Here is a 20,949-nt window from a genome sequence, read left to right as displayed (position 1 = left end):
TTAAAATACAGGATGTGACGTCAGTCGGAACCAAAACAATGCCACAGCACTGTAATATTCTAAACACTAGATGGCGCTAAACAGCAAAGAATGGGACTATTCCAGCAAGGTATGTACGTTTTTACAGTTTTTCTCAATTGCTTAAACACATTTCTTGAAATTATGCCTCGCGTTGGCAAAACTCTAAACACAAATTTGTAACTTCTAACTCAATTCTCTGAACTTACTATATTCAGGTCAAAATGAAGCTCTCCACTCAAAACAACTCAATCTCGCTGAAAAAAACAAACTTTGCTCTCAGACATGACACACAAACCCTCAAAAACACACAAACTACAACAGAGTTTTACACACCCATGAGATCAATTCAAAACAATACTACAAAAACTGGTAATAAGTGTTACTTGAGAAAAGAAATGCACATGATGAACACAACAAATGTATGCATTTGCAAGTGTTTTAATCCTTAATTTATTGTACTGTAGAGTACAGCACAAAACAGCAAACAACAACAAAAATAATTATTCTGCCCCAGCATCCATGTCTTTGGTCTGGGACAGTCAATATTCTGGCAAATTTACAAAAAGTCTAATAGAAATGTGTAGAATATGCTTGACAGTTTATGACAACTAGATCAAAAATGTAGCATTTACTGCAAAGACATGTGCAATGAGCTAATGATTTGATGTTTTGAGGGGTAAGATTATAGCAACATGACAATAGGAACTGATAATGTAGGAAACAGCAGACAAATCAGTTGCATAATCAGTTGCATGAATGTACAAAGCAAATGCAACTTCTTACAGTTTTTCTCAATTGCTAAAACACTATAAGTAGTCTTTTGAACTAAAATTTCAAAACCATAATGCCATTTTTCAAAAAGCACACCCTATAAACACTATTCCCCTGCTTTAACACATGAGTCAGATTTGGTGAACTGTTACTGCAAAACTCTACACACAAATCCCTACATTTCTCAGTGCTTACACCATGTGATCATTTAGAAAGCACTAGCATTCAATATTGTTCACTCGAGTCTGCAAAGTTTGAGCTCAATTAGCACACAATTACCCAAGTGGAAACACTAGGAGTCAAAATCTATCACACACCAATCAGAACCTTCGATGGAGATAAAAGTGCCAAAGTCAGCTTAGTTTGGTGCATTTCTCAGATCAGAAATGAAATTCTCAAAACTACTTGTTCAACCTCCACATCATCTAGTCACTTGTGCACATTGTGCAATAATTAGTCTTTTTTTTAACAAGTTGCGTTTGCTTTGGTATATTCATGCAGCTGATTATGCAACTGATTTGTCTGCGGTTTTCATGTTGCTATAGTCTTTCCCCTCAAAACATCAAGTCATTAGCTCATTGTATATGTCTTTGCAGTAAATGCAACTGATTTGTCTGCGGTTTTCATGTTGCTATAGTCTTTCCCCTCAAAACATCAAGTCATTACATGCTACATTTTTGATCTAGCTGTCAAGCATATTCTACACATTTCTATTAGACTTTTTGTAAATTTGCCATGAATTGTTCAAGTGAATACTGACTTTCACTAATGTAGAGACTACAGATCAACCGATGATAAAGCAGTTCTCTGTAATAGCTCAAAGGTACATCTCAACATCTCATGAACCTTCAGTTGGGAAGCATATATAGACAGAGGACAACACAAGAGTTACAAATTCTGGACTTTCTAATTTATATTTCGGCCTTTGCCCATATTTCTCTTTTCTATTTCACAATGACTTTGTAATGTATTTATATTTTATTTCTTTTTTTTTTTATGTTGATTTTTTTTTTTTTGTCAGACCACTAGTAAAAGTGTAACTGTGTATCCTATCTGGTCTTTTTCAATCAATATCCCGCATACAGTAATATGCAATTTCGAAGACAAAGAATAGGAGGTGAAAGAGGAAGAGGAGGAGAAGAAGGAGGAGGACGACGACAACAACATGGAAGAGAAATAGGAAGGGCAAGGGCAAGAAAACAAGCAGTCTTCTATATTTTAGCTGATGCGTGCCAGGGTTATAACCAATTAGAGTGTGATGTTGAGGAGGTTGTTTGGCCTGTCCCAGACCAAAGACATGGATGCTGGGGTAGAATAATTATTTTTGTTGTTGTTTGCTGTTTTGTGCTGTACTCTACAGTACAATAAATTAAGGATTAAAACACTTGCAAATGCATACATTTGTTGTGTTCATCATTTTTTTTTTCCAAGCAACAGTTATTACCAGTTTTCGTAGTATTGTTTTCAATTGATCTCATCAGTGTGTAAAACTGTGTTGTAGTGTGTGTGTTTTTGAGGGTTTGTGTGTCATGTCTAAGAGAAAAGTTTGTTTTTTTCAGCAAGATTGAGTTGTTTTGAGTGGAGAGCTTCATTTTGACCTGAATATAGTAAGTTCGGAGAATTGAGTTAGAAGTTACGGATTTGTGTTTAGAGTTTCGCAAAAGCGAGGCATAATTTCAAGAAATGTGTTTAAGCAATTGAGAAAAACTGTAAACAATTAAGAATGAATTCTTTTATGCTATTTATGACTTCTGAAAACAATGAAGATTTAAACATTAAAAATACAGGCAAATACTTTCAGTGTATTTAATATAAGTATAAATCAGTCCCAATTTCATCAGATAATTATCAAGAATATGTATTTATAATTACAGTTTTTCTCAATTGCTTAAACACATTTCTTGAAATTATGCCTCGCTTTTGCGAAACTCTAAACACAAATCCGTAACTTCTAACTCAATTCTCCGAACTTACTATATTCAGGTCAAAATGAAGCTCTCCACTCAAAACAACTCAATCTTGCTGAAAAAAACAAACTTTTCTCTTAGACATGACACACAAACCCTCAAAAACACACACACTACAACACAGTTTTACACACTGATGAGATCAATTGAAAACAATACTACGAAAACTGGTAATAACTGTTGCTTGAAAAAAAAAAAATGATGAACACACAAATGTATGCATTTGCAAGTGTTTTAATCCTTAATTTATTGTACTGTAGAGTACAGCACAAAACAGCAAACAACAACAAAAATAATTATTCTACCCCAGCATCCATGTCTTTGGTCTGGGACAGGCCAAACAACCTCCTCAACATCACACTCTAATTGGTTATAACCCTGGCACGCATCAGCTAAAATATAGAAGACTGCTTGTTTTCTTGCCCTTGCCCTTCCTATTTCTCTTCTTCCCTCCTCCTTCTTCTCCTCCTCTTCCTCTTTCACCTCCTATTCTTTGTCTTCGAAATTGCATATTACTGTATGCGGGATATTGATTGAAAAAGACCAGATAGGATACACAGTTACACTTTTACTAGTGGTCTGACAAAAAAAAAAAAATCAACATAAAAAAAAAAAAAAAGAAATAAAATATAAATACATTACAAAGTCATTGTGAAATAGAAAAGAGAAATATGGGCAAAGGCCGAAATATAAATTAGAAAGTCCAGAATTTGTAACTCTTGTGTTGTCCTCTGTCTATATATGCTTCCCAACTGAAGGTTCATGAGATGTTGAGATGTACCTTTGAGCTATTACAGAGAACTGCTTTATCATCGGTTGATCTGTAGTCTCTACATTAGTGAAAGTCAGTATTCACTTGAACAATTCATGGCAAATTTACAAAAAGTCTAATAGAAATGTGTAGAATATGCTTGACAGCTAGATCAAAAATGTAGCATTTACTGCAAAGACATATACAATGAGCTAATGACTTGATGTTTTGAGGGGAAAGACTATAGCAACATGAAAACCGCAGACAAATCAGTTGCATAATCAGCTGCATGAATATACCAAAGCAAACGCAACTTGTTAAAAAAAAAAAATTGCACAATGTGCACAAGTGACTAGATGATGTGGAGGTTGAACAAGTAGTTTTGAGAATTTCATTTCTGATCTGAGAAATGCACCAAACTAAGCTGACTTTGGCACTTTTATCTCCATTGAAGGTTCTGATTGGTGTGTGATAGATTTTGACTCCTAGTGTTTCCACTTGGGTAATTGTGTGCTAATTGAGCTCAAACTTTGCAGACTCGAGTGAACAATATTGAATGCTAGTGCTTTCTAAATGATCACATGGTGTAAGCACTGAGAAATGTAGGGATTTGTGTGTAGAGTTTTGCAGTAACAGTTCACCAAATCTGACTCATGTGTTAAAGCAGGGGAATAGTGTTTATAGTTCAGGGAAATGGGTGTGCTTTTTGAAAAATGGCATTATGGTTTTGAAATTTTAGTTCAAAAGACTAGTTATAGTGTTTTAGCAATTGAGAAAAACTGTAATATAACAAATCTTAGTGTTATTTCCATTTGTTTATTACACCTGTAGGAATTGTATCTTCTCACAGAGTTTAGCAAAAGCTGTTTAGGAGTTGAATCAATCATACACAACGTATAATCATATAAAAAAGACCAAGATTTATTTACCATGTGACCCTGTAAAAGGCCAGTAAATGAAAGTGATTATTAAGCAGTTTAATAACACAAAAAGTTTACTCAGTAAGCATAATTCTCAATATTAGACGATTTTTATTGTTTTGTTTTTTTAAGTCTCGTCAGCTCACCAAGTCTGCATTTATTTGATCCAAAGTACAGCAAAAACAGTAACATTTTGAAATATTTTTACTATTTAAAATTACTTTTTTAAATTTGAATATGCTTTAAAATATATTTTATTCATGTGATTTCAAAGCTGATTTTTTTTTGCAGAATTACTCCAGTCACATGATCCTTCAGAAATCATTTTAATATTCTGATTTGCAGCTCAAAAAAAAAAAAAAAAAAAAATTATGTTGCAAACAGCTGACTAGATTTTTTTCAGGTTTATCTGATGAATAGAAAGTTCATAAGAACAGCATTTATCTGAAATAGAGATCTTTTGTAACATTATAAATGTCTTTGTCATCACTTTTGATTAATTTAAAGCATCCTTGCTAAATAAAAGTATTGATTTCTATAATTTCTTTCCCCAAAATAAATAAAAATGACTGACTCTAAGCTTTTGAATGTATGGTATATAATGTTACAAAAGGTTTCTAATTTACTGTTTTAATGTAACAGTTTCATCACTTTGAATTTTTTTTTATTTATATCACTATTTAACTGTTTTAAATATTGATAATAATATTAGATATGATTGAATGATTTCTGAAGGATCATGTGACACAGAAGACTGGAGTAATGATGCTGAAAATTCAGTTTTAATCACAGGAATAAATTACATTTTAAAATATATTCAACCAAAAAGCAGTTATTTTAAATAGTAAAAATATTTCACAATATTACTGCTTTTGCTGTACTTTGTATCAAATAAATGCAGGCTTGCTGAGCAGAAGTGACTTCTTTAAAAAACATAAAAAACCTTTGACTGGTAGTGTGGATTTTGGAGTCATTTATATACTGCTTATTTATCTTAGAAAGCAATTTACAGTGCAATAATACAGGAACAGTCCTCATGGATCAACAACAGAGATAGTTCATTATTTCTACACTAACAAGATCTGAACCTACAATCTGACAGACAACACCACACCTGAGAGGAAGTTTATCATTTAGAAAACAACCTCATTTTTTGATAGCATTTATTCATGTGACACATCACAGGTGCTGTCAGAAGATCAGAATGCTGCTGGAAGCGGGTCAATCACTGTCAGACTCATCTTGTATCTGAACTGCATCTCTCTGGGCAGAATACTGTACCATGTTAGGTAATCCTAATATGACACAACAACTCAGAGCGCTGCGTAAAATGGCCATTTCATTTACATCTAACCTGTGCAGACAACAGAAAAGAGATGCTGAGAATGCAAAGAAAATACTTATTTACTTTTTTGTACAAATAGTCCTAATTTGGAGGCATCAGCTCATGCAGAGTGAAATGATCTGTGAGATTTAGTGTTTGTGGATATTACCATTTATTTGTCCTCTCATCGTAGCACTCTACATCAGCCGTGGTGGCGGTTCCATTAAACCCCCCGACAGCAAACAACTGATCATCAACTACCTGGTAAAAAAGGAAATTAAATAACATTCAGTTGAAGTCTTTACCCTTATATGAATAAATCTTAATATTGAAAACACTTTAATGCACAACACAGAACTTCTTGACTCTTAGAATTAGGTAGATGCTTTCATAGTCCAACACATTGGACAATATTTATTTATTTTGACATTTCCATGAAGCCTTCTAGAGTTTTTGAGAAACTTATCCTCAATATAGAACCAATACAGATTCCCTATATTCATAATTACCAAATTATTATAATGTTATTTCATAGTTTCAGTAGATTTCAGTAGGTTTATTGTGCACATCTCACCTCAATGCCAAAGTTGCTGCGTGAACTGTACATAGATGCAATATCACACCACATGTTAGTCAGTGGGTTGTAGGTTTCTGCAGTCCGCAAACGACTGGCACCATCAAAACCACCAACCTTTAAAAAACATTTTTTATTTATGTCTTTTAGTGCAACCTTTAAACTGTGATTACTTCCATAATTCTGTATGTGTGTAAGGGTTATTACAGTTAACTAAATCTATTTGAAAATTGTTCTTGAAATAAAAAAAAAAAATTAAAAACTTTATTTCAACATCTAGCATTTTCATTTAATTTAAAACAAGGTACTAAAATAAAATAAAACTGACATAAAAATTATTTCAACTATATGCACTGCCAATCATTGTAATGTAAAGTCTCTTCTGCTCATCAACCCTGCATTTCTTTGATCCAAAGTACAGAAAAAAACTGTACTGATTTTTAAAAATCTTTTTACAATTTAAAATAACTGTTTTCTATTTGAATATATTTTAAAATTTAATTTATTCATGTGATTTCAAAGCTGAATTTTTAGTATCATTTCTCCAGTCTTCAGTGTCACATGATCTTTTAGAAATCATTCTAATATGCTGATTTGCTGCTCAAAAAACATTTATTATTATTATTATTATGTTGAAAACAGCTGAGTGAAATGTTTTCAGGTTTCTTCAATGAATAGAAAGTTCAGACGAACTATCAGAAATAGAAATCTTTTGTAACATTATAAATGGCTTTATCATCACTTTTGGTCAATTTAAAGTATCCTTGCTAAATAAAAAAAAAAATTCTACAGTTTTTTTCCTAAAAAATTATACTGACTCCAAGCTTTTGAATGGTATAGTGTATAATGTTACAAAAGATTTTTATTTCAGATAAATGCTGATCTTTGGATCTTTCTATTCATCAAAGAATCCTGAAAAAATGTACTCAACTGTTTTAAATATTGATGATAATAATAATAATAATAAAATGTTTCTTAAAGAGCAAATAAGCATATTAGAATGATTTCTATAGGACCATGTGACACTGAAGACTGGAGTAATGATGCTGAAAATTTAGCTTTGATCACAGGAATAAATTACATTTTGAAATATATTCAAATAGAAAGCAGTTATTTTAAATAGTAAAAATATTTCAAAGTTTTACTGTTTTTTCTGTACTTTGAATCAAATGAATGCAGGCTTAGTGAGCAGAAGAGACTTCTTTAAAAAACATTAAAAATCTTACTGTTTAAAAACTTTTGAGTGGTAGAACAGACATAAAATACTTTAGTTTAACTTGCACTAAAAATATGTACAAAAACTTAAAACAAAAACTTAAAAATGTATTTAAAAACAGGTATTTAAAAATAAATAATTTAGTTTAACAGTGTACTAAAATGATGTACAAAAAAGTAAAAAAAAAACAAAAAAAACGTACTACTAAATAGACATTTAAAGTACAAAAATAAAATGACAAAAATAATACAAAAAATGATAAATGATAAAAAAAAAAATTACAAAATTACAAAAACTTTAAAATAAAACCAGAAAATATTTAAATAAAAAAAATAAATAAATTTGACTATGATAATATAATATGACTAAAAACTACAATAGCATCTCAATGATTATAAAATATCACTGATGTGTGTGTTTAATACTCACAGCATAAACTAAACCTCCATAAGCGATCACACCAACACCACTGCGGCGGCTTCTCATGGGAGCGATGAGAGTCCATTGGTTTGTCTCAGGGTTAAAGCTTTCAGCTGAGAAGAGACACTCTCTCCCAGTAAAACCACCACAGACATAAACCTGCCAAACACACACAAATATAATACACATGATGTGCCTGACTACAGCCTTCCATGCAACTGTTACAGACTGTTCAGAAAAAAACAAAACGTAGTATACAGCATACAATATTCTGCAATAGTCCAGCATCTGTTCTCTATTTCCTGTCCATCTGCTTTACATGTCATTGGTGGATGTACTTACCTTGCCCTGCAGTGAGGTGGCGCTGGCGTCACTCCTCCGTTCAATCATGGATGCGGTCAGTGTCCACTGGTTGGTGTTAGGATTGTAGCGCTCTGCTGATTTTAGCCGTCCATGACCATCAAAGCCACCAACTGCATAGATGAGCCCATCCAGGACTGCAATACTAACATAGCATCGTCTTTCATACATGGGAGCCACCTACAACATCATATAAATCAAAGTAAAATGTCAAAACACCATCTCATTGTTCTCTCCTATCGCGATTAACTGCATCCAAAAAAGTTTTTGTGTACATAATATATTTGTGTACTGTGTATTTCATATGTATATATAAAGACACACATACAGTATATATTGTATTTACATGTATATACTTATATTAATATAATTTATATTATATATAAATATATTTAATATATAAACATAACATATTTTTCTTAAATATATACATGCATGTGTGTGTATTTGTATATACATAATAAATATACACAGTACACACACATATATTATGTACAAAAAACTTTTATTATGGATGCGATTAATCATGATTAATCATTGTCCAACACTAATTATATTATATTAATATAGTTATTATAGTTAACTAAAACTAAAGCTACACAAAAAGGTCACTGCATGAAATAAAAAACGGAAGAAAAAACAAACTTAAATTTATTGTACTTCAGCTAGCAAGACAAAATTTCTGATTTTCATTTAGTTTAAAACTAAATAGTTTAAAGCTAAAACTAAAACTAAAATAATTAAAACTACAAAAACATTTTTTAAAAATTCAAACAAAAATGATGAAAACACACAACAAAAATTAAAATGAAAGTAAATATAAAAAATCTAAAAATTAATAAAAAATTGATAAATAATTAATAAAAAATAATTAATAAAAAACAACAATAGTATCTCAAAAATACTTGAATAACACCGACTCAAATATATTATATTATATTATATTATATCCATACATATATATATATATATATATATATATATATATATTAATTAAATTATATTCAAAGCTACAATAATTGTTGGGACACAAATATGTATCATGGTTTTGTACCATGATAATACAGTGCTACTTTTTTAAAGTAACTTGCCGCATTTTCTTTCAGTTCTGTGGTCCATATCAAAGTACTATCTGATACCCATTAGATTTTACCACATAACATTTTTTGCAAAGGAAGCAAAAAAAAAGTTACCTGTTGACCTACAAAATTGCTTACCTCGTGCCAAGTTTGAGTGATGAGATCGAGCTTTCTCACGCTATTGAAATACTCCACACTGTCATAACCACCAACACAGTAGACAAACTCGTCCAGGACCGCTGTTCCATGATAGGCTCTGGGACGCTCATCCTCAAGAGCCACTTTTACCCAGCGGTCTGCATTTGCATCATATGCCTCGATCATATTGGTGGGACTGCCGCTGCTCCATCCTCCGATGGCCAATAGGATGGCAGAGGGCAGACGTGGGCGTGCCAGTTGATGTATGAGCTCTAAGCTAATGGGTCCGTCTAAATCCATGTCAAATTCAAACAAAGCCTTCATTGCATTGATGATAAGAGGCGCGCAGGCTTCGTTCTCCATCACCAGTGCATTGCTCTTTACATTATTGATGAAGTAGTCTGATGTCATCAATCCCATTCGAACCTGAAGCACAGTGAAGGGAGAGCTTGCAATGGATGCAACACTACAAAATATTTGTATACAGTATTTTTGTCTTCTTTTGTCATCTTGTTTCTAGTAAAAATATCTAAACTTTCTAAAATCAAGACACATTTAGTAAAATGAAGATGAATAATTTAAGATAAGTCTTTTTTTATGAAACATCATCCAAAATAAGCATGTTTATGACTAAAATAAGATAAATGTTATATCTCTTAGTGGGTTAAAAAATAAACTTATTTCAAAAGTAAAACAAGATTATTGGCATTGGCAGGGGTATTATATTTTAAAAAACTAAAATGATCATTAAAATAAATAAATAAATAAATGTAAAAAATAAACCTAATAAAAATAAAAATAAAATCTAAAACACTTTTTTTATTTCACCCAGTTGAGAAGGCAATATTTTTTATTTTATTTAGTTTAATTTGATGTAATAACATAATAAAACTAAAATTAATAAAATTACATAAATAAATAAATAAATATTAATTAATAAAAACTGTAGAGTTATTTTTAAAAATAACAAAATATATTCAAAAATGACAAAAACACAACAAATTTACTTTACAATTAAAATGAACACATAAAATATAAAAATTAGTGCTGATGAAATAATTAATCGTGATTAATCATGATTAGTTGCATTAAAAATAAAAGTTTATGTTTACAAACTATATGTGTGCATACTGTGTATATTTATTATGTATGCATAAATACACACACATATGTATATATTTAAAAACTATTTGTATGTATATATATATATATATATATATACTTGTATATAAGTTATATTATATATAAATATAAAAAAAATTTCTTTGTTTATTTGTATATACATAATAAATATACACATTATGCACACATATAGCATGTAAACTTTTATTCTGAATGTGATTAATTGGGATTAATCATTTTGCAGCCCTAAAAATAAAAACTAATTCAAAATATTAATAAAAACTATAATATATTTTACTTGTTTTAAGCATAAACTCAGTTAATTTTGTTATTAATTTATATTGTTTATTACACAAGACTTAGTATCTTAGGTCATATTCTTTCTCAAATAAAATTATTTTGATTTTAAACTCTTTAGATATTTGTAATGAGAAAACAAGACAGAAATGCTACAAAACATTTTTTTTTTTTTTTTTTTTTTTTGCAATGCACACTGTTGATAGATTTAAAGGTTGCTGTCTTTCTCTGTCTTACCTTTGGCAGAAGCATGGCAATGTGTTTGCTCCTGCTTTCAGGTGCATAATCAATCCAGTGGAGGACGGCTTCAAAAACCACCTCCTCCTGTTTGACATTCAGCTCATCCTTATCAATGATCTCCTCAAGCTGTTCCAGTGAGAGCTCCAGAAACTCCTCAGATACTTGCAGAACCTCCTCAAAGTGCTTCAGGATGTAGAGTTTTGCTTTATGGTGGAGCTTTGAGCAGGAGTGAAAATCCTCTGTAAACATACAAATGCCAATGCAGTTCTCTGGACATAAGCTTGACTCCAGGAACTGACAGCAGGCATCTACAAGACCCGAGACTAAGAACTGATCAGCCGCCAATAAGAGCTCCAGAACATTGTCTTCTGTAATGAGGACAGATCCTGTGTACGCGTATTGAATAATAAGAGACATGATGTTTCGGGACATTTTTGGAATATCATAGAAATGTTCTGTGCTTCTGGTCCAATTAGTGGAGAAAAGAACCCTGCGAATAAATTGAAAAAATAAATACAAGCATTATTAATGAGTATTTGTGTTACACACATGAAATATTTCATACCAGTTATCGCAACATGCAGCTTTAAAAAGATATTCTGCTTTAATTAATCGTAATTCTCACCAGTTGCAACTAATTAATTTCATATATTAAATTAAGAATGATGGGTAAACTCACAAACATTTATACAATTGCAAATTAATTACAAATTAAATGTCAAGAAACATTTTATCTAAATACTGTAGTAATGTTCTGTGTTCTGACAATACACTCTTTTATTTTTATTTATTTATGGACAGAAGGTTTTAACAATATGATGTTAGTAGTGAAAATTATGTATGTAATTATAATTATTTCTAGGTACTTTGTACACACTTGCAGTTTAAATGCTTCACCTCACCTAAAATAAGGGCTGCAGCCACACAAGATGATCTTGTGCACTTGAAATTCTCTGTCATTTGCCCTGATGATCAGGTCAGTGTGTTCACCCAATAAACGTGCTTCATCAAACACATTAAAGGCTGTGTGACTGAAGTTAAAGTTCTCCATTTTTACCATCTGTTGTTTTTAGTCTTCTCACCTTTAAGTCATCTTGGGACTCTAGAATTCTATATATTCTAGTTCTAGAATATCTTTGTGACATCATAGTGGTAGAGTTTGAACATGTTTTTGTTTAGCAATTTGTGTTTTGGCCTTAACATTTGGCTTTTGCATCCAAAATTCTCACAGTCGCTGAACATTAAGTTTTCATTAACAATTAATAACAATTAATCATTTCATTTTTAACTTGGTGGCAGACAAAATTAAGATATTAAATAAAAACATTTTACATAATTACATACAGTGTTGGGGAAAGTTACTTTTAAAAGTAATGCATTACAGTTTTGCGTTACTCCCTGAAAAAGTAACTAATTACGTTACTTAGTTACTTTTTATGGAAAGTAATGTGTTACTTTTTAAATTTGGGCCGGGCTTGCTTCTTTGTTTTTAATATAAAACAATTCTAATTTCTAATTTCACCAAAAGTGAAATGAATTCACCTCAGGCTGAAAGAAAAGTACATTTATGCAGGAGATCACTCTTTAGCTATAAAAAAAAAGCACAAATGTTTATCGAAAGTAATTTTTGCTTATTAGTATGGTTGAATTGCACCATCGAAGGTCAGCAGCAAAGACACTAGTTAATAAAATGGGATTAAATAAAGGTTTTATTGTTTTATTCAACATGTTTAATTATTGCAGGGTTGCGTCATATTCTGAGTTTGCATTTCACTGTTTTTATTAATTTTGAGGAATACTAAATCTGTGAGTGAAATGAATTAATGCATGTTCACATTTAGTCTAGAATACAGTAACATCATGTTTACCCCCAATTTCCTGACAGGAGACTTGTAACTGGCGTTACTTATTTGAAAAAGTAGGTCAGATATTTTCTTAGAAATTCAAAAGTAATGGGTTAGTTTACTAGTTACTTGCAAAAAGTAATATTATTACGTAACTTGCATTACTTGTAATGCGTTACCTCCAACACTGATTACATATACAAGATTGTAAATGTAAACTGAAATGCCAAATAACAACAACACTTCTCCGCTGACTATGTACAATTAAATTGACCTATTTACTCATTGGTCATTTGTAGCAAAATCGCGCCCAATTGAGAGCTCGACCAATCACCATACAGAGACGTTGGGCGGGAAATAATGTGATTGAAAGCCCAATGTCCAATGAATAAGCAGATTTTTATATTGCAAATGCCGCTCATTTGAAAGCAAGCTTAAATCACCAACAAGTTCATTTGAAGTGAGATATCTGAGCTTAAGTTTCGGAAAGGCCCACGCTCAAGGTTGCAAAACAATCCGTTTTGGAAGTTGAAACAGAAAATTAGATATCTCTGGTGTTGACAATATTTAGAGAGGGTAACACATATCAGTAACTTATAGTGCTGTGTTGTTGCATTTGGTGACCTTGCTGTACATTTGTGTCTTTTCGATTCAGAGATTTCTTTCTTGAAACAGAAACATTAATGCCATTGTTTGTGAAATGGAAAAGGTAACAGATTTTGGTAGCCTTTAATACTGTCTTGACATAGACTACACAGTTATATAGAATAGATAAATAAACATCTCTGCCTTTAACCCACACTGCTGTAAACTCTTTCTTCTAGTCTTAATTTCATTGTGAATATAGAATCACATGCATGCAGTCTTTTTGTACATTTGAAGACATTTGAATGAGGCTCAGCAAAAGTTTTTTTTTCTTTCTGAGGTTCTGAGTGCTGTCTAGAGTTGTAGATTTGGATCAAACTCATGTCAGATTTAGTCTTTGTGGGTCTCAATGGACAGGGGAGTTGGAGAATCTCTTATACTGTAGTTGTTGAGTTTAAGTACATTTAATGATTGCTTTTTGTCTTGAGTTCAACATTATTATGGGCTGATATTTTGTTTTCAGATGATGTATTTTATCCTGTTGCTTTCAAATTCTCACATTTAATAGAAAGGTATTAGTGTACTTTTTTATGAATCATTGAACAGTCAAATGTTATTCTCTCACAAAATGATTTTTCTTATGGTTCCTCACTCAATATGGATGCAAAAATGAAAAATATTTATTATAACCTTGACAAATCTAGCATGTTGCATTAGCTGTGTGAACACATAAAAAAAGCATGGACATGATTTGGATATATTAAAGGGTCAAACAAAACTTGGTACCTTTGGGGTCAAAAATGACTGACATGGGAAATATGAAAAAAGAAATATTTCATAGTATCATAAAATCTCCCCAAATTATAACTGCTAAAATATTGATAATAAAATATTGAATAAATGATAAAATTTTAGATGGCATGTCGTCACCTTAGAATTATAAGGTTCTATCTGACATTTTTGTTAAAATTGAGTTATTCACATATTCTGTGACAACTTATTTACATTATGTGATGTTTCTTTTGTAAGATGTGTACATTTTGCACCTCTTTTTAGAAAACAAAAATGGTTATATATACAGAAGTCTATGGAACGCAAAAAATTAAGCTCAATATCTCAAAAGTGCTTAGAACACAGATAGAACCTTATAATTCTAAGGTGACGATGTGTCACTTTTGACCGTGAAGGTACTAAGAGTGGCCTCAGAAGGTTAAGTTAAATACATGTTTTAATCAGTTTGAAGTATTAAGTTACGTGTTAGTTTTTTTCCTGATTGCTTGTATAATTAACTAAACAAATGCATTTAGTTAAATTTGTCTTTGCTTTAAACGTGACAATGATACACATACTTAATCCCAAAATACAGTAATTCATGAAAAAGTATGTTTCATGTACTTAAGTGTTCTATATTCTCCAGTTTTCTGGTCTGTTCCTGCGCTCATGCTGGAGGATGAAAACAGGAGGCTCAGTTTGTGCTCCAGCAGCTCAGGAGAGAGATGTGACAATTCACTGTGATTTCAGGTGAGAATGAGCTGATTAAATGAGCACTGAATGCATGACACAAATTTAATATATCAGCCTGCTAGTGTCCTTTTAGCAGTTACTGCATGTGACTGTAATTCCAGCTATTATATTTTAGTTAAATTATAGCACAAAACAGTTCATCTAAAGCAGTGGTTCTCAACAGGGGGGGCGCGCCCCACTGGGGGGGCGCGGAGGGATCGGAAGGGGGGCGCAAATCATGGTTTGCGGAACCGGGGGGCCGCCCGGGCCTGGGCGCGAGTAACTTTTGACGTACAAAAATACATAGGCTATAGACTCATATGGATTATTCACTGAAAGGTCGCGATCTCGATTTAAACACACGCAATCTTACTGCTATATGATGATGATTTCGCCATGCCTATAAAACCTTTGAAATGGCAATCACATCGGAATATTTAAACCTGCTTTCGCGCAACCGCTGATTCAGAGAGAGCTCTGCTCATGTAAGTTAAGCTTTGTTTGAACAAGCTTCACGACCAGGATACACGGTATAGGTTACATGTCTGTGTTGCAAACATTGAATGATAATTAAAGTATTCGGATAAATGCTCATTAAAGCCCTGCACGGGCCTCATATATATTTCCTAGACTGGCCCTTGTCCGACAGCTTCTCAGAATTATCGGCCCGAGCCCGTCTTTTCCCCCCTTCTCCCAAAACAGCTTATACTACTCTTTCAACTATTGAAAGTTCAGTTTTGTATGTAATGGTAAAGTGATTTTATTTCGTTTCATTCTTTTGTTACGTTAATTTAGAAAAACGTCTGGAGCATTTTTGTTCATTAAATATAGCCTAAAGTTTTTGTTTTTTAAAGTAAGGACTGTTTGATCAATTTTGCCTTCTGAAATCATCACGACTTGTTTAAAATAAAATCTATAGATATAGGCCCAAAGGAGTTCAAGTATAAAACAATGTTAGTTGCAATGTTAAACTTAGAGAAATGTGCGCTATTAGACGCATACCCAAATTTGTGCGGAGAGTGGAAGCTAGAGGCGCATTGCAGGACATTGAGGCGCCAGCGCGATGACTTACATTATTTTTTCAGTGGAAACAATTTAAAATATTCCGTCATTTTTGCTCATAATACATCTTTCGCAACTGTTAAGGGTCAACTTTTATTTGTGTGCATTCACAGCATCAACAAAACGTTGCAAAAGGTGCTTTTATTAAATAAAGAAAACAAACATTATGCGCTTTCTGTTGCCTCAACAGGAGCGCTTCACAAAAATGAACGGAAACTCAGCAAATGCATACCTCACAGACATGGTACATATATCTATAGAACGCTTGAAATGATTAATTAACGAAATAAAACAAATATTCTGTCACAAAAACTCTTTTTATATGTAATCTGTAAAGATGCATTTCTCTAAAGGCGCGTCCGAGTCAGGATCGGCAACTTCATCCTTGCTACACTGAAAACACTGGTTTATTAATAAATAATTCAAATATCCCCTTATTTCCCCAGAAACATTCATTGTAATTACGTTTGCTGGTGCTTTGTGGCATTTTCAGCCTATTGCGTGCTTGAACGCGGATCTCTTCCAGCTGCGCTGATTTGCTGCTGCTGGCGGAGACACTAAACGCTTTCCGAGTCGGTCTCGAAAGTGAAAGCAAAAGTGAAGTCTCGTGGTGTTTCCATCAGCGCGGAAATTTGTTTTCATCACCATAATTGGTGTATCAGTGGCGGCTACTGGTCTGTCAAATAGGGGGAAGCTCATTTTCGGCCTACATCATAAAATTGTCTATTTATTTATTCACAAGAATGTGCCTTATTGTCATAAGTAAGTCACAATGCAAACAATCGTAAAAAAAAGCTTTAGTTTTATTATGCAAAATATGATGTATTTTTTTCTTTTAGTCAGATGCTACTATATAGTATAAATATTTTGCAATTTAAATAAGGTTATTATGGAGATTTATTTATTTATTTATTTATAAAGTATTTTAATAGAAATATAAGGTTTCATTATGTTATGTTAAAATTTTTCAAGATTACTATATATATATATATATATATATATATTAATTTATAGTCATCCTCCATGTTAATATTTAATGTAGTAATCTATATATATATATTGATTACTACATTAAATATTAACATGAATGAATGAATGAACGATCTAAAAAAAATATTAAACTCTGTAAAAGTGAAACAAGGAATGTGGTGTATAATTGTGTGAAATGTATGATGAAAATCAAGCAATTTCGCCAAGCAAATATAAAGAAATAGGTTGCAGCAGTTTTTATTTCGACTGAACTTGAGAAATCCGCGATGGGACTGAGCGCGAATAGCTTCAGTGATTCCTTATAGTACAAAATCGCTGTCAGTCAAAAGGAGATGCAATCTTTCGACAGACCCTCCAATCATCACGCAGAAGCTCGGAGTCCAGGCCAGCCCACTCCTCATTTGCTCCTCATTCACCCCCAGAGACGCTGAGCGTCCGTGGGCGGGACATAATCGCAGCGTTTATCCAATGACCGTCTAGTTTCAAAGCACTGAAAAAAAACGTTCAAAGCAGCCGCATTGAAGTCAATGGACGCTGGGCTTCAACGGGGAAATGCACTGTGACGCTACGGGAATGTATGAGAAGTTAGATAGTTAGATATAGCAAGTCAGCCGACCTGCTATATCTAACTGATTCTGAACGAACTCGTCTTTGAGATGAACGTTTTCTAACGCATTTTTAGTCAATAAAATGTTAATACAATAGTACATAATTTGACCATTAATTTTGTGACATTATAGGGGAAGCTGAGCTTCCCTTGCAGTCTTAAAGAAATCGCCACTGTGGTGTATGTATAAAATATCAAAATAAGGAGAAGCCTAAAACAGACCCGAGGCCCGGCCTGAGTCTGAACTATAACTTGAAAATTGTCCCGAAGCCCGGACTTATTCATAACATTTTAAATGGACTAATTTATAAAATTAAATAAAATAATTAACTAATAACTTTACTCTTAAAATTGTCTTAATATTAAAATGTAGACTAGCATGTAAAATGTACAATCTTACAGACTTTATAGACCCCCCACACCTTCGAAATTCGTATAACATCTGCCCTAAATAGTACTGAATATTATTTAGGGCGGATAGTATGCGTAAAATAATACTTACACGTTATTTAGCGTTTACACGTTACAACTTATAGGCTACTTTAAGTTCTCTTGTTCAAAATCTATCATCTATCTATCCTTTTATATAGTTTTATAAAACTCATAGTTATTTTAAAAGTCATAAGTTATGAAAAGTATAACAAAGGGGGGGGCGTGCCACATGATAGGGGAGGTTTGGGGGGCTTTAGTTCCAAAAGGTTGAGAACCTCTGATCTAAAGGAAACATGCTGCATCTTTAGGAAACTCTGACCTGTTCAGATCAAAATGTATTTTTTTCCCATTGTTTCAGTGTCTTTTTGAGTCTGGAATGATGTGCATTTGCATTTTCTGTGAAAATCATATATTTTTTTTAGAATTCAAAGGATTTCTATTATATTATCATTTTGATAGAATATGTTATTGCCCTTGACAAAATGACTTTCTGCATGTAGTACACTCAATTCACTGACTTTAATCTGCAGGCATGAATTAAAAAGGAACAAACCATGACAGTTTATTTCATCTATAGGTGCTGAGATATTGTGTCTAAAATGTAAGTACTGGCAGATATCATGTTGTTGTCATCTTAGCTCAAGTAAAGTAAGAGTATTACTGTAAACACGCTTTTGTGTTTGTACTTGGATTAGAAGTGAACATATTCAGAAATGAAGGACTTACTTAACTCAGTATGATTTTGGGACTGTTTCGTTTAATCACGTTCTCACAAGATAATATTTTGTGGCCTCAACTGACGTTACGACTTACTGTGTCATAGGCATATGACATAATAACGACTGTTGCTTTTGTTAGTGAATGAACTGTGTGTGATCATAACAGTATTAATCACTCTAAAATAGGACTGACACTGTATTCTGCTGCTGTGTGAACAGGGTCAAAAAAGCACTGGATGAAGTGAATATTAATCTACAATCTACAGAAACCAAACCTGCGAATGCATGTGACAGAGATGAAGAGTTTTATTAATGTTTAACACCTGCATGCTGTGTGTATAACAGAGGCCAGCTACTGAGAGCAGGTAAACATCACTCCTCTAGGCTAAAGAAGTGCACTAGCAACTACCGCTACACTCGGTTCGAGTATAGAGGGTTACACTTATGATCACTTCTATACAGTTTCATAGTAAAGCATATCATGGTGCCATAAGCCTGGGTTTGATGTAAACATTCAGAAAAAGAAAACAACATTGTTTTTTTGCTTCTCTTTTTCTTATGAAAATAGAAACTGGTTCTGCTAGTTTATGACAAGTAAAACTATGCAGTGAGGCTCAGTTTTATGGAAGGAAGAATGCAAAGATTCTTAGAAGAGAACAGCTGTTTGAAGAGACAGGATTTATGAACTAGATGAAGTTTGTGTTTGATGTTGTTTGTTGTCACGACAGAGGTAGGTTTGAACTGACAAATATTTGGGGTCATTCTCATTGATCATTATTAAATGATGTGTAAATATTTTTAACAATTTACTGTAAAGCGTTTGGATGCTTTATTCTCTGTAGTTAATTTTTCTGAGAGTTGATAGCTTTCCATACCAAATACCTGCTGATAAAATACAAAAATAATGGAACTGAACTATCCTATAAAAATGTGGATTCCAGGAATATGATCCATGATTTCTCAAAAGTAAATTAACAAGTCAGAATATCAGATGTTATAAAATCATATTCAAGAATCAGGGGCTGAATTTACAAAACTTTTTTTTAAATGGTCTTTTTACTTTTTTTCTAAGAAAAAAGTTAAGAATATTTTGTGGTGTTTCAATTTTTAAGCAAAGTGTATAGTTATGTCTTTGTCACCTTTTTCACCTCTGATGAGTTTGTATCACTGTAAAATGTTTAAGTTATTGTTCCTTTTCAAATATTAAGCATTACAACCATAGACACATAATCACAAAGTACAAATATTTTGTCACTGTATTCTATGTGCATTTTTTTTTTTTTTTTTGCAGGGGTATGTAATTGTCATTTATATTTAAAGGATTTTAAGGGATTTAAATTTTAGAATGAAAAACATTCTAATTCTAATTCTGTTGTCATTAATTGTATTGACTTAATAAACATTGCTTACACTTCACCAAAAAAAAAAAAAACACATTTTCAGGATGGTTAAGCTACTTTCAGTAATTTTTCTGTGACTACAAAAAGCATTTTACATTTTTATGTTTTCTGTCTTGATGTAGTTTGTGTTTTTCCTAGCAAAATGTAGTCAGTCTGCTAAAAACGATTTCACTTACATTATAAACTTAACTAGTTTCTGTTTTCTCAAGAATCTTATAAGAATAATAAAAAAAAACGGCGGTGTTTATCAACAATGCACAGGTAAACCAGTTTTCTTCCTTTCTGAGTATGTCACACACACAGTGACAAAAATTATAGTTCAGGAACCAGGATCACACCAACATTTCTCTACAAACTATATCTAACAATCTTACTTTATTAATAATTGCACCTTTTTATTGCGGTTTCAAATATTTATGAGCATATATTTCAACAATAAATGATAAGAAGCCAGTTATGGTGAAAATAGCACCATGACAAGTTAAGTGAGAAAATCTGCAGCCATAAATATTTCATACTGGTCATGAAATTCTATTTTGCATTTTATTTTAATTAAGAAAGTTTTTAAATGTGTATTTTGATTTAAAATAGTTTTGTCCACATGACA

General features: G+C 32.2%; 1 protein-coding gene across 1 annotated transcript; it reads right to left on the bottom strand.

Moving 5' to 3' along the window:
• Positions 1 to 5,651: 5,651 nt before the first annotated feature.
• Positions 5,652 to 11,708, bottom strand: LOC127179328 (kelch-like protein 10). The gene is made up of 7 exons (XM_051132668.1): positions 11,198 to 11,708; positions 9,542 to 9,967; positions 8,307 to 8,504; positions 7,974 to 8,123; positions 6,329 to 6,445; positions 5,924 to 6,015; positions 5,652 to 5,784 (listed from the first exon to the last, which is right to left on the bottom strand). Exons 1-7 carry the CDS (start codon positions 11,630 to 11,632, stop codon positions 5,652 to 5,654), a joined length of 1,551 nt encoding a protein of 516 aa, XP_050988625.1. The 5' UTR covers positions 11,633 to 11,708.
• Positions 11,709 to 20,949: the final 9,241 nt, after the last annotated feature.

The sequence above is a fragment of the Labeo rohita genome, chromosome 17 (genome assembly GCF_022985175.1).
Source record: "Labeo rohita strain BAU-BD-2019 chromosome 17, IGBB_LRoh.1.0, whole genome shotgun sequence".
NCBI classification, from domain to species: Eukaryota; Metazoa; Chordata; class Actinopteri; order Cypriniformes; family Cyprinidae; genus Labeo; species Labeo rohita.
Note: the sequence above shows the minus strand (reverse complement) of the source record. Positions and strands in the feature narration are given on the sequence as shown.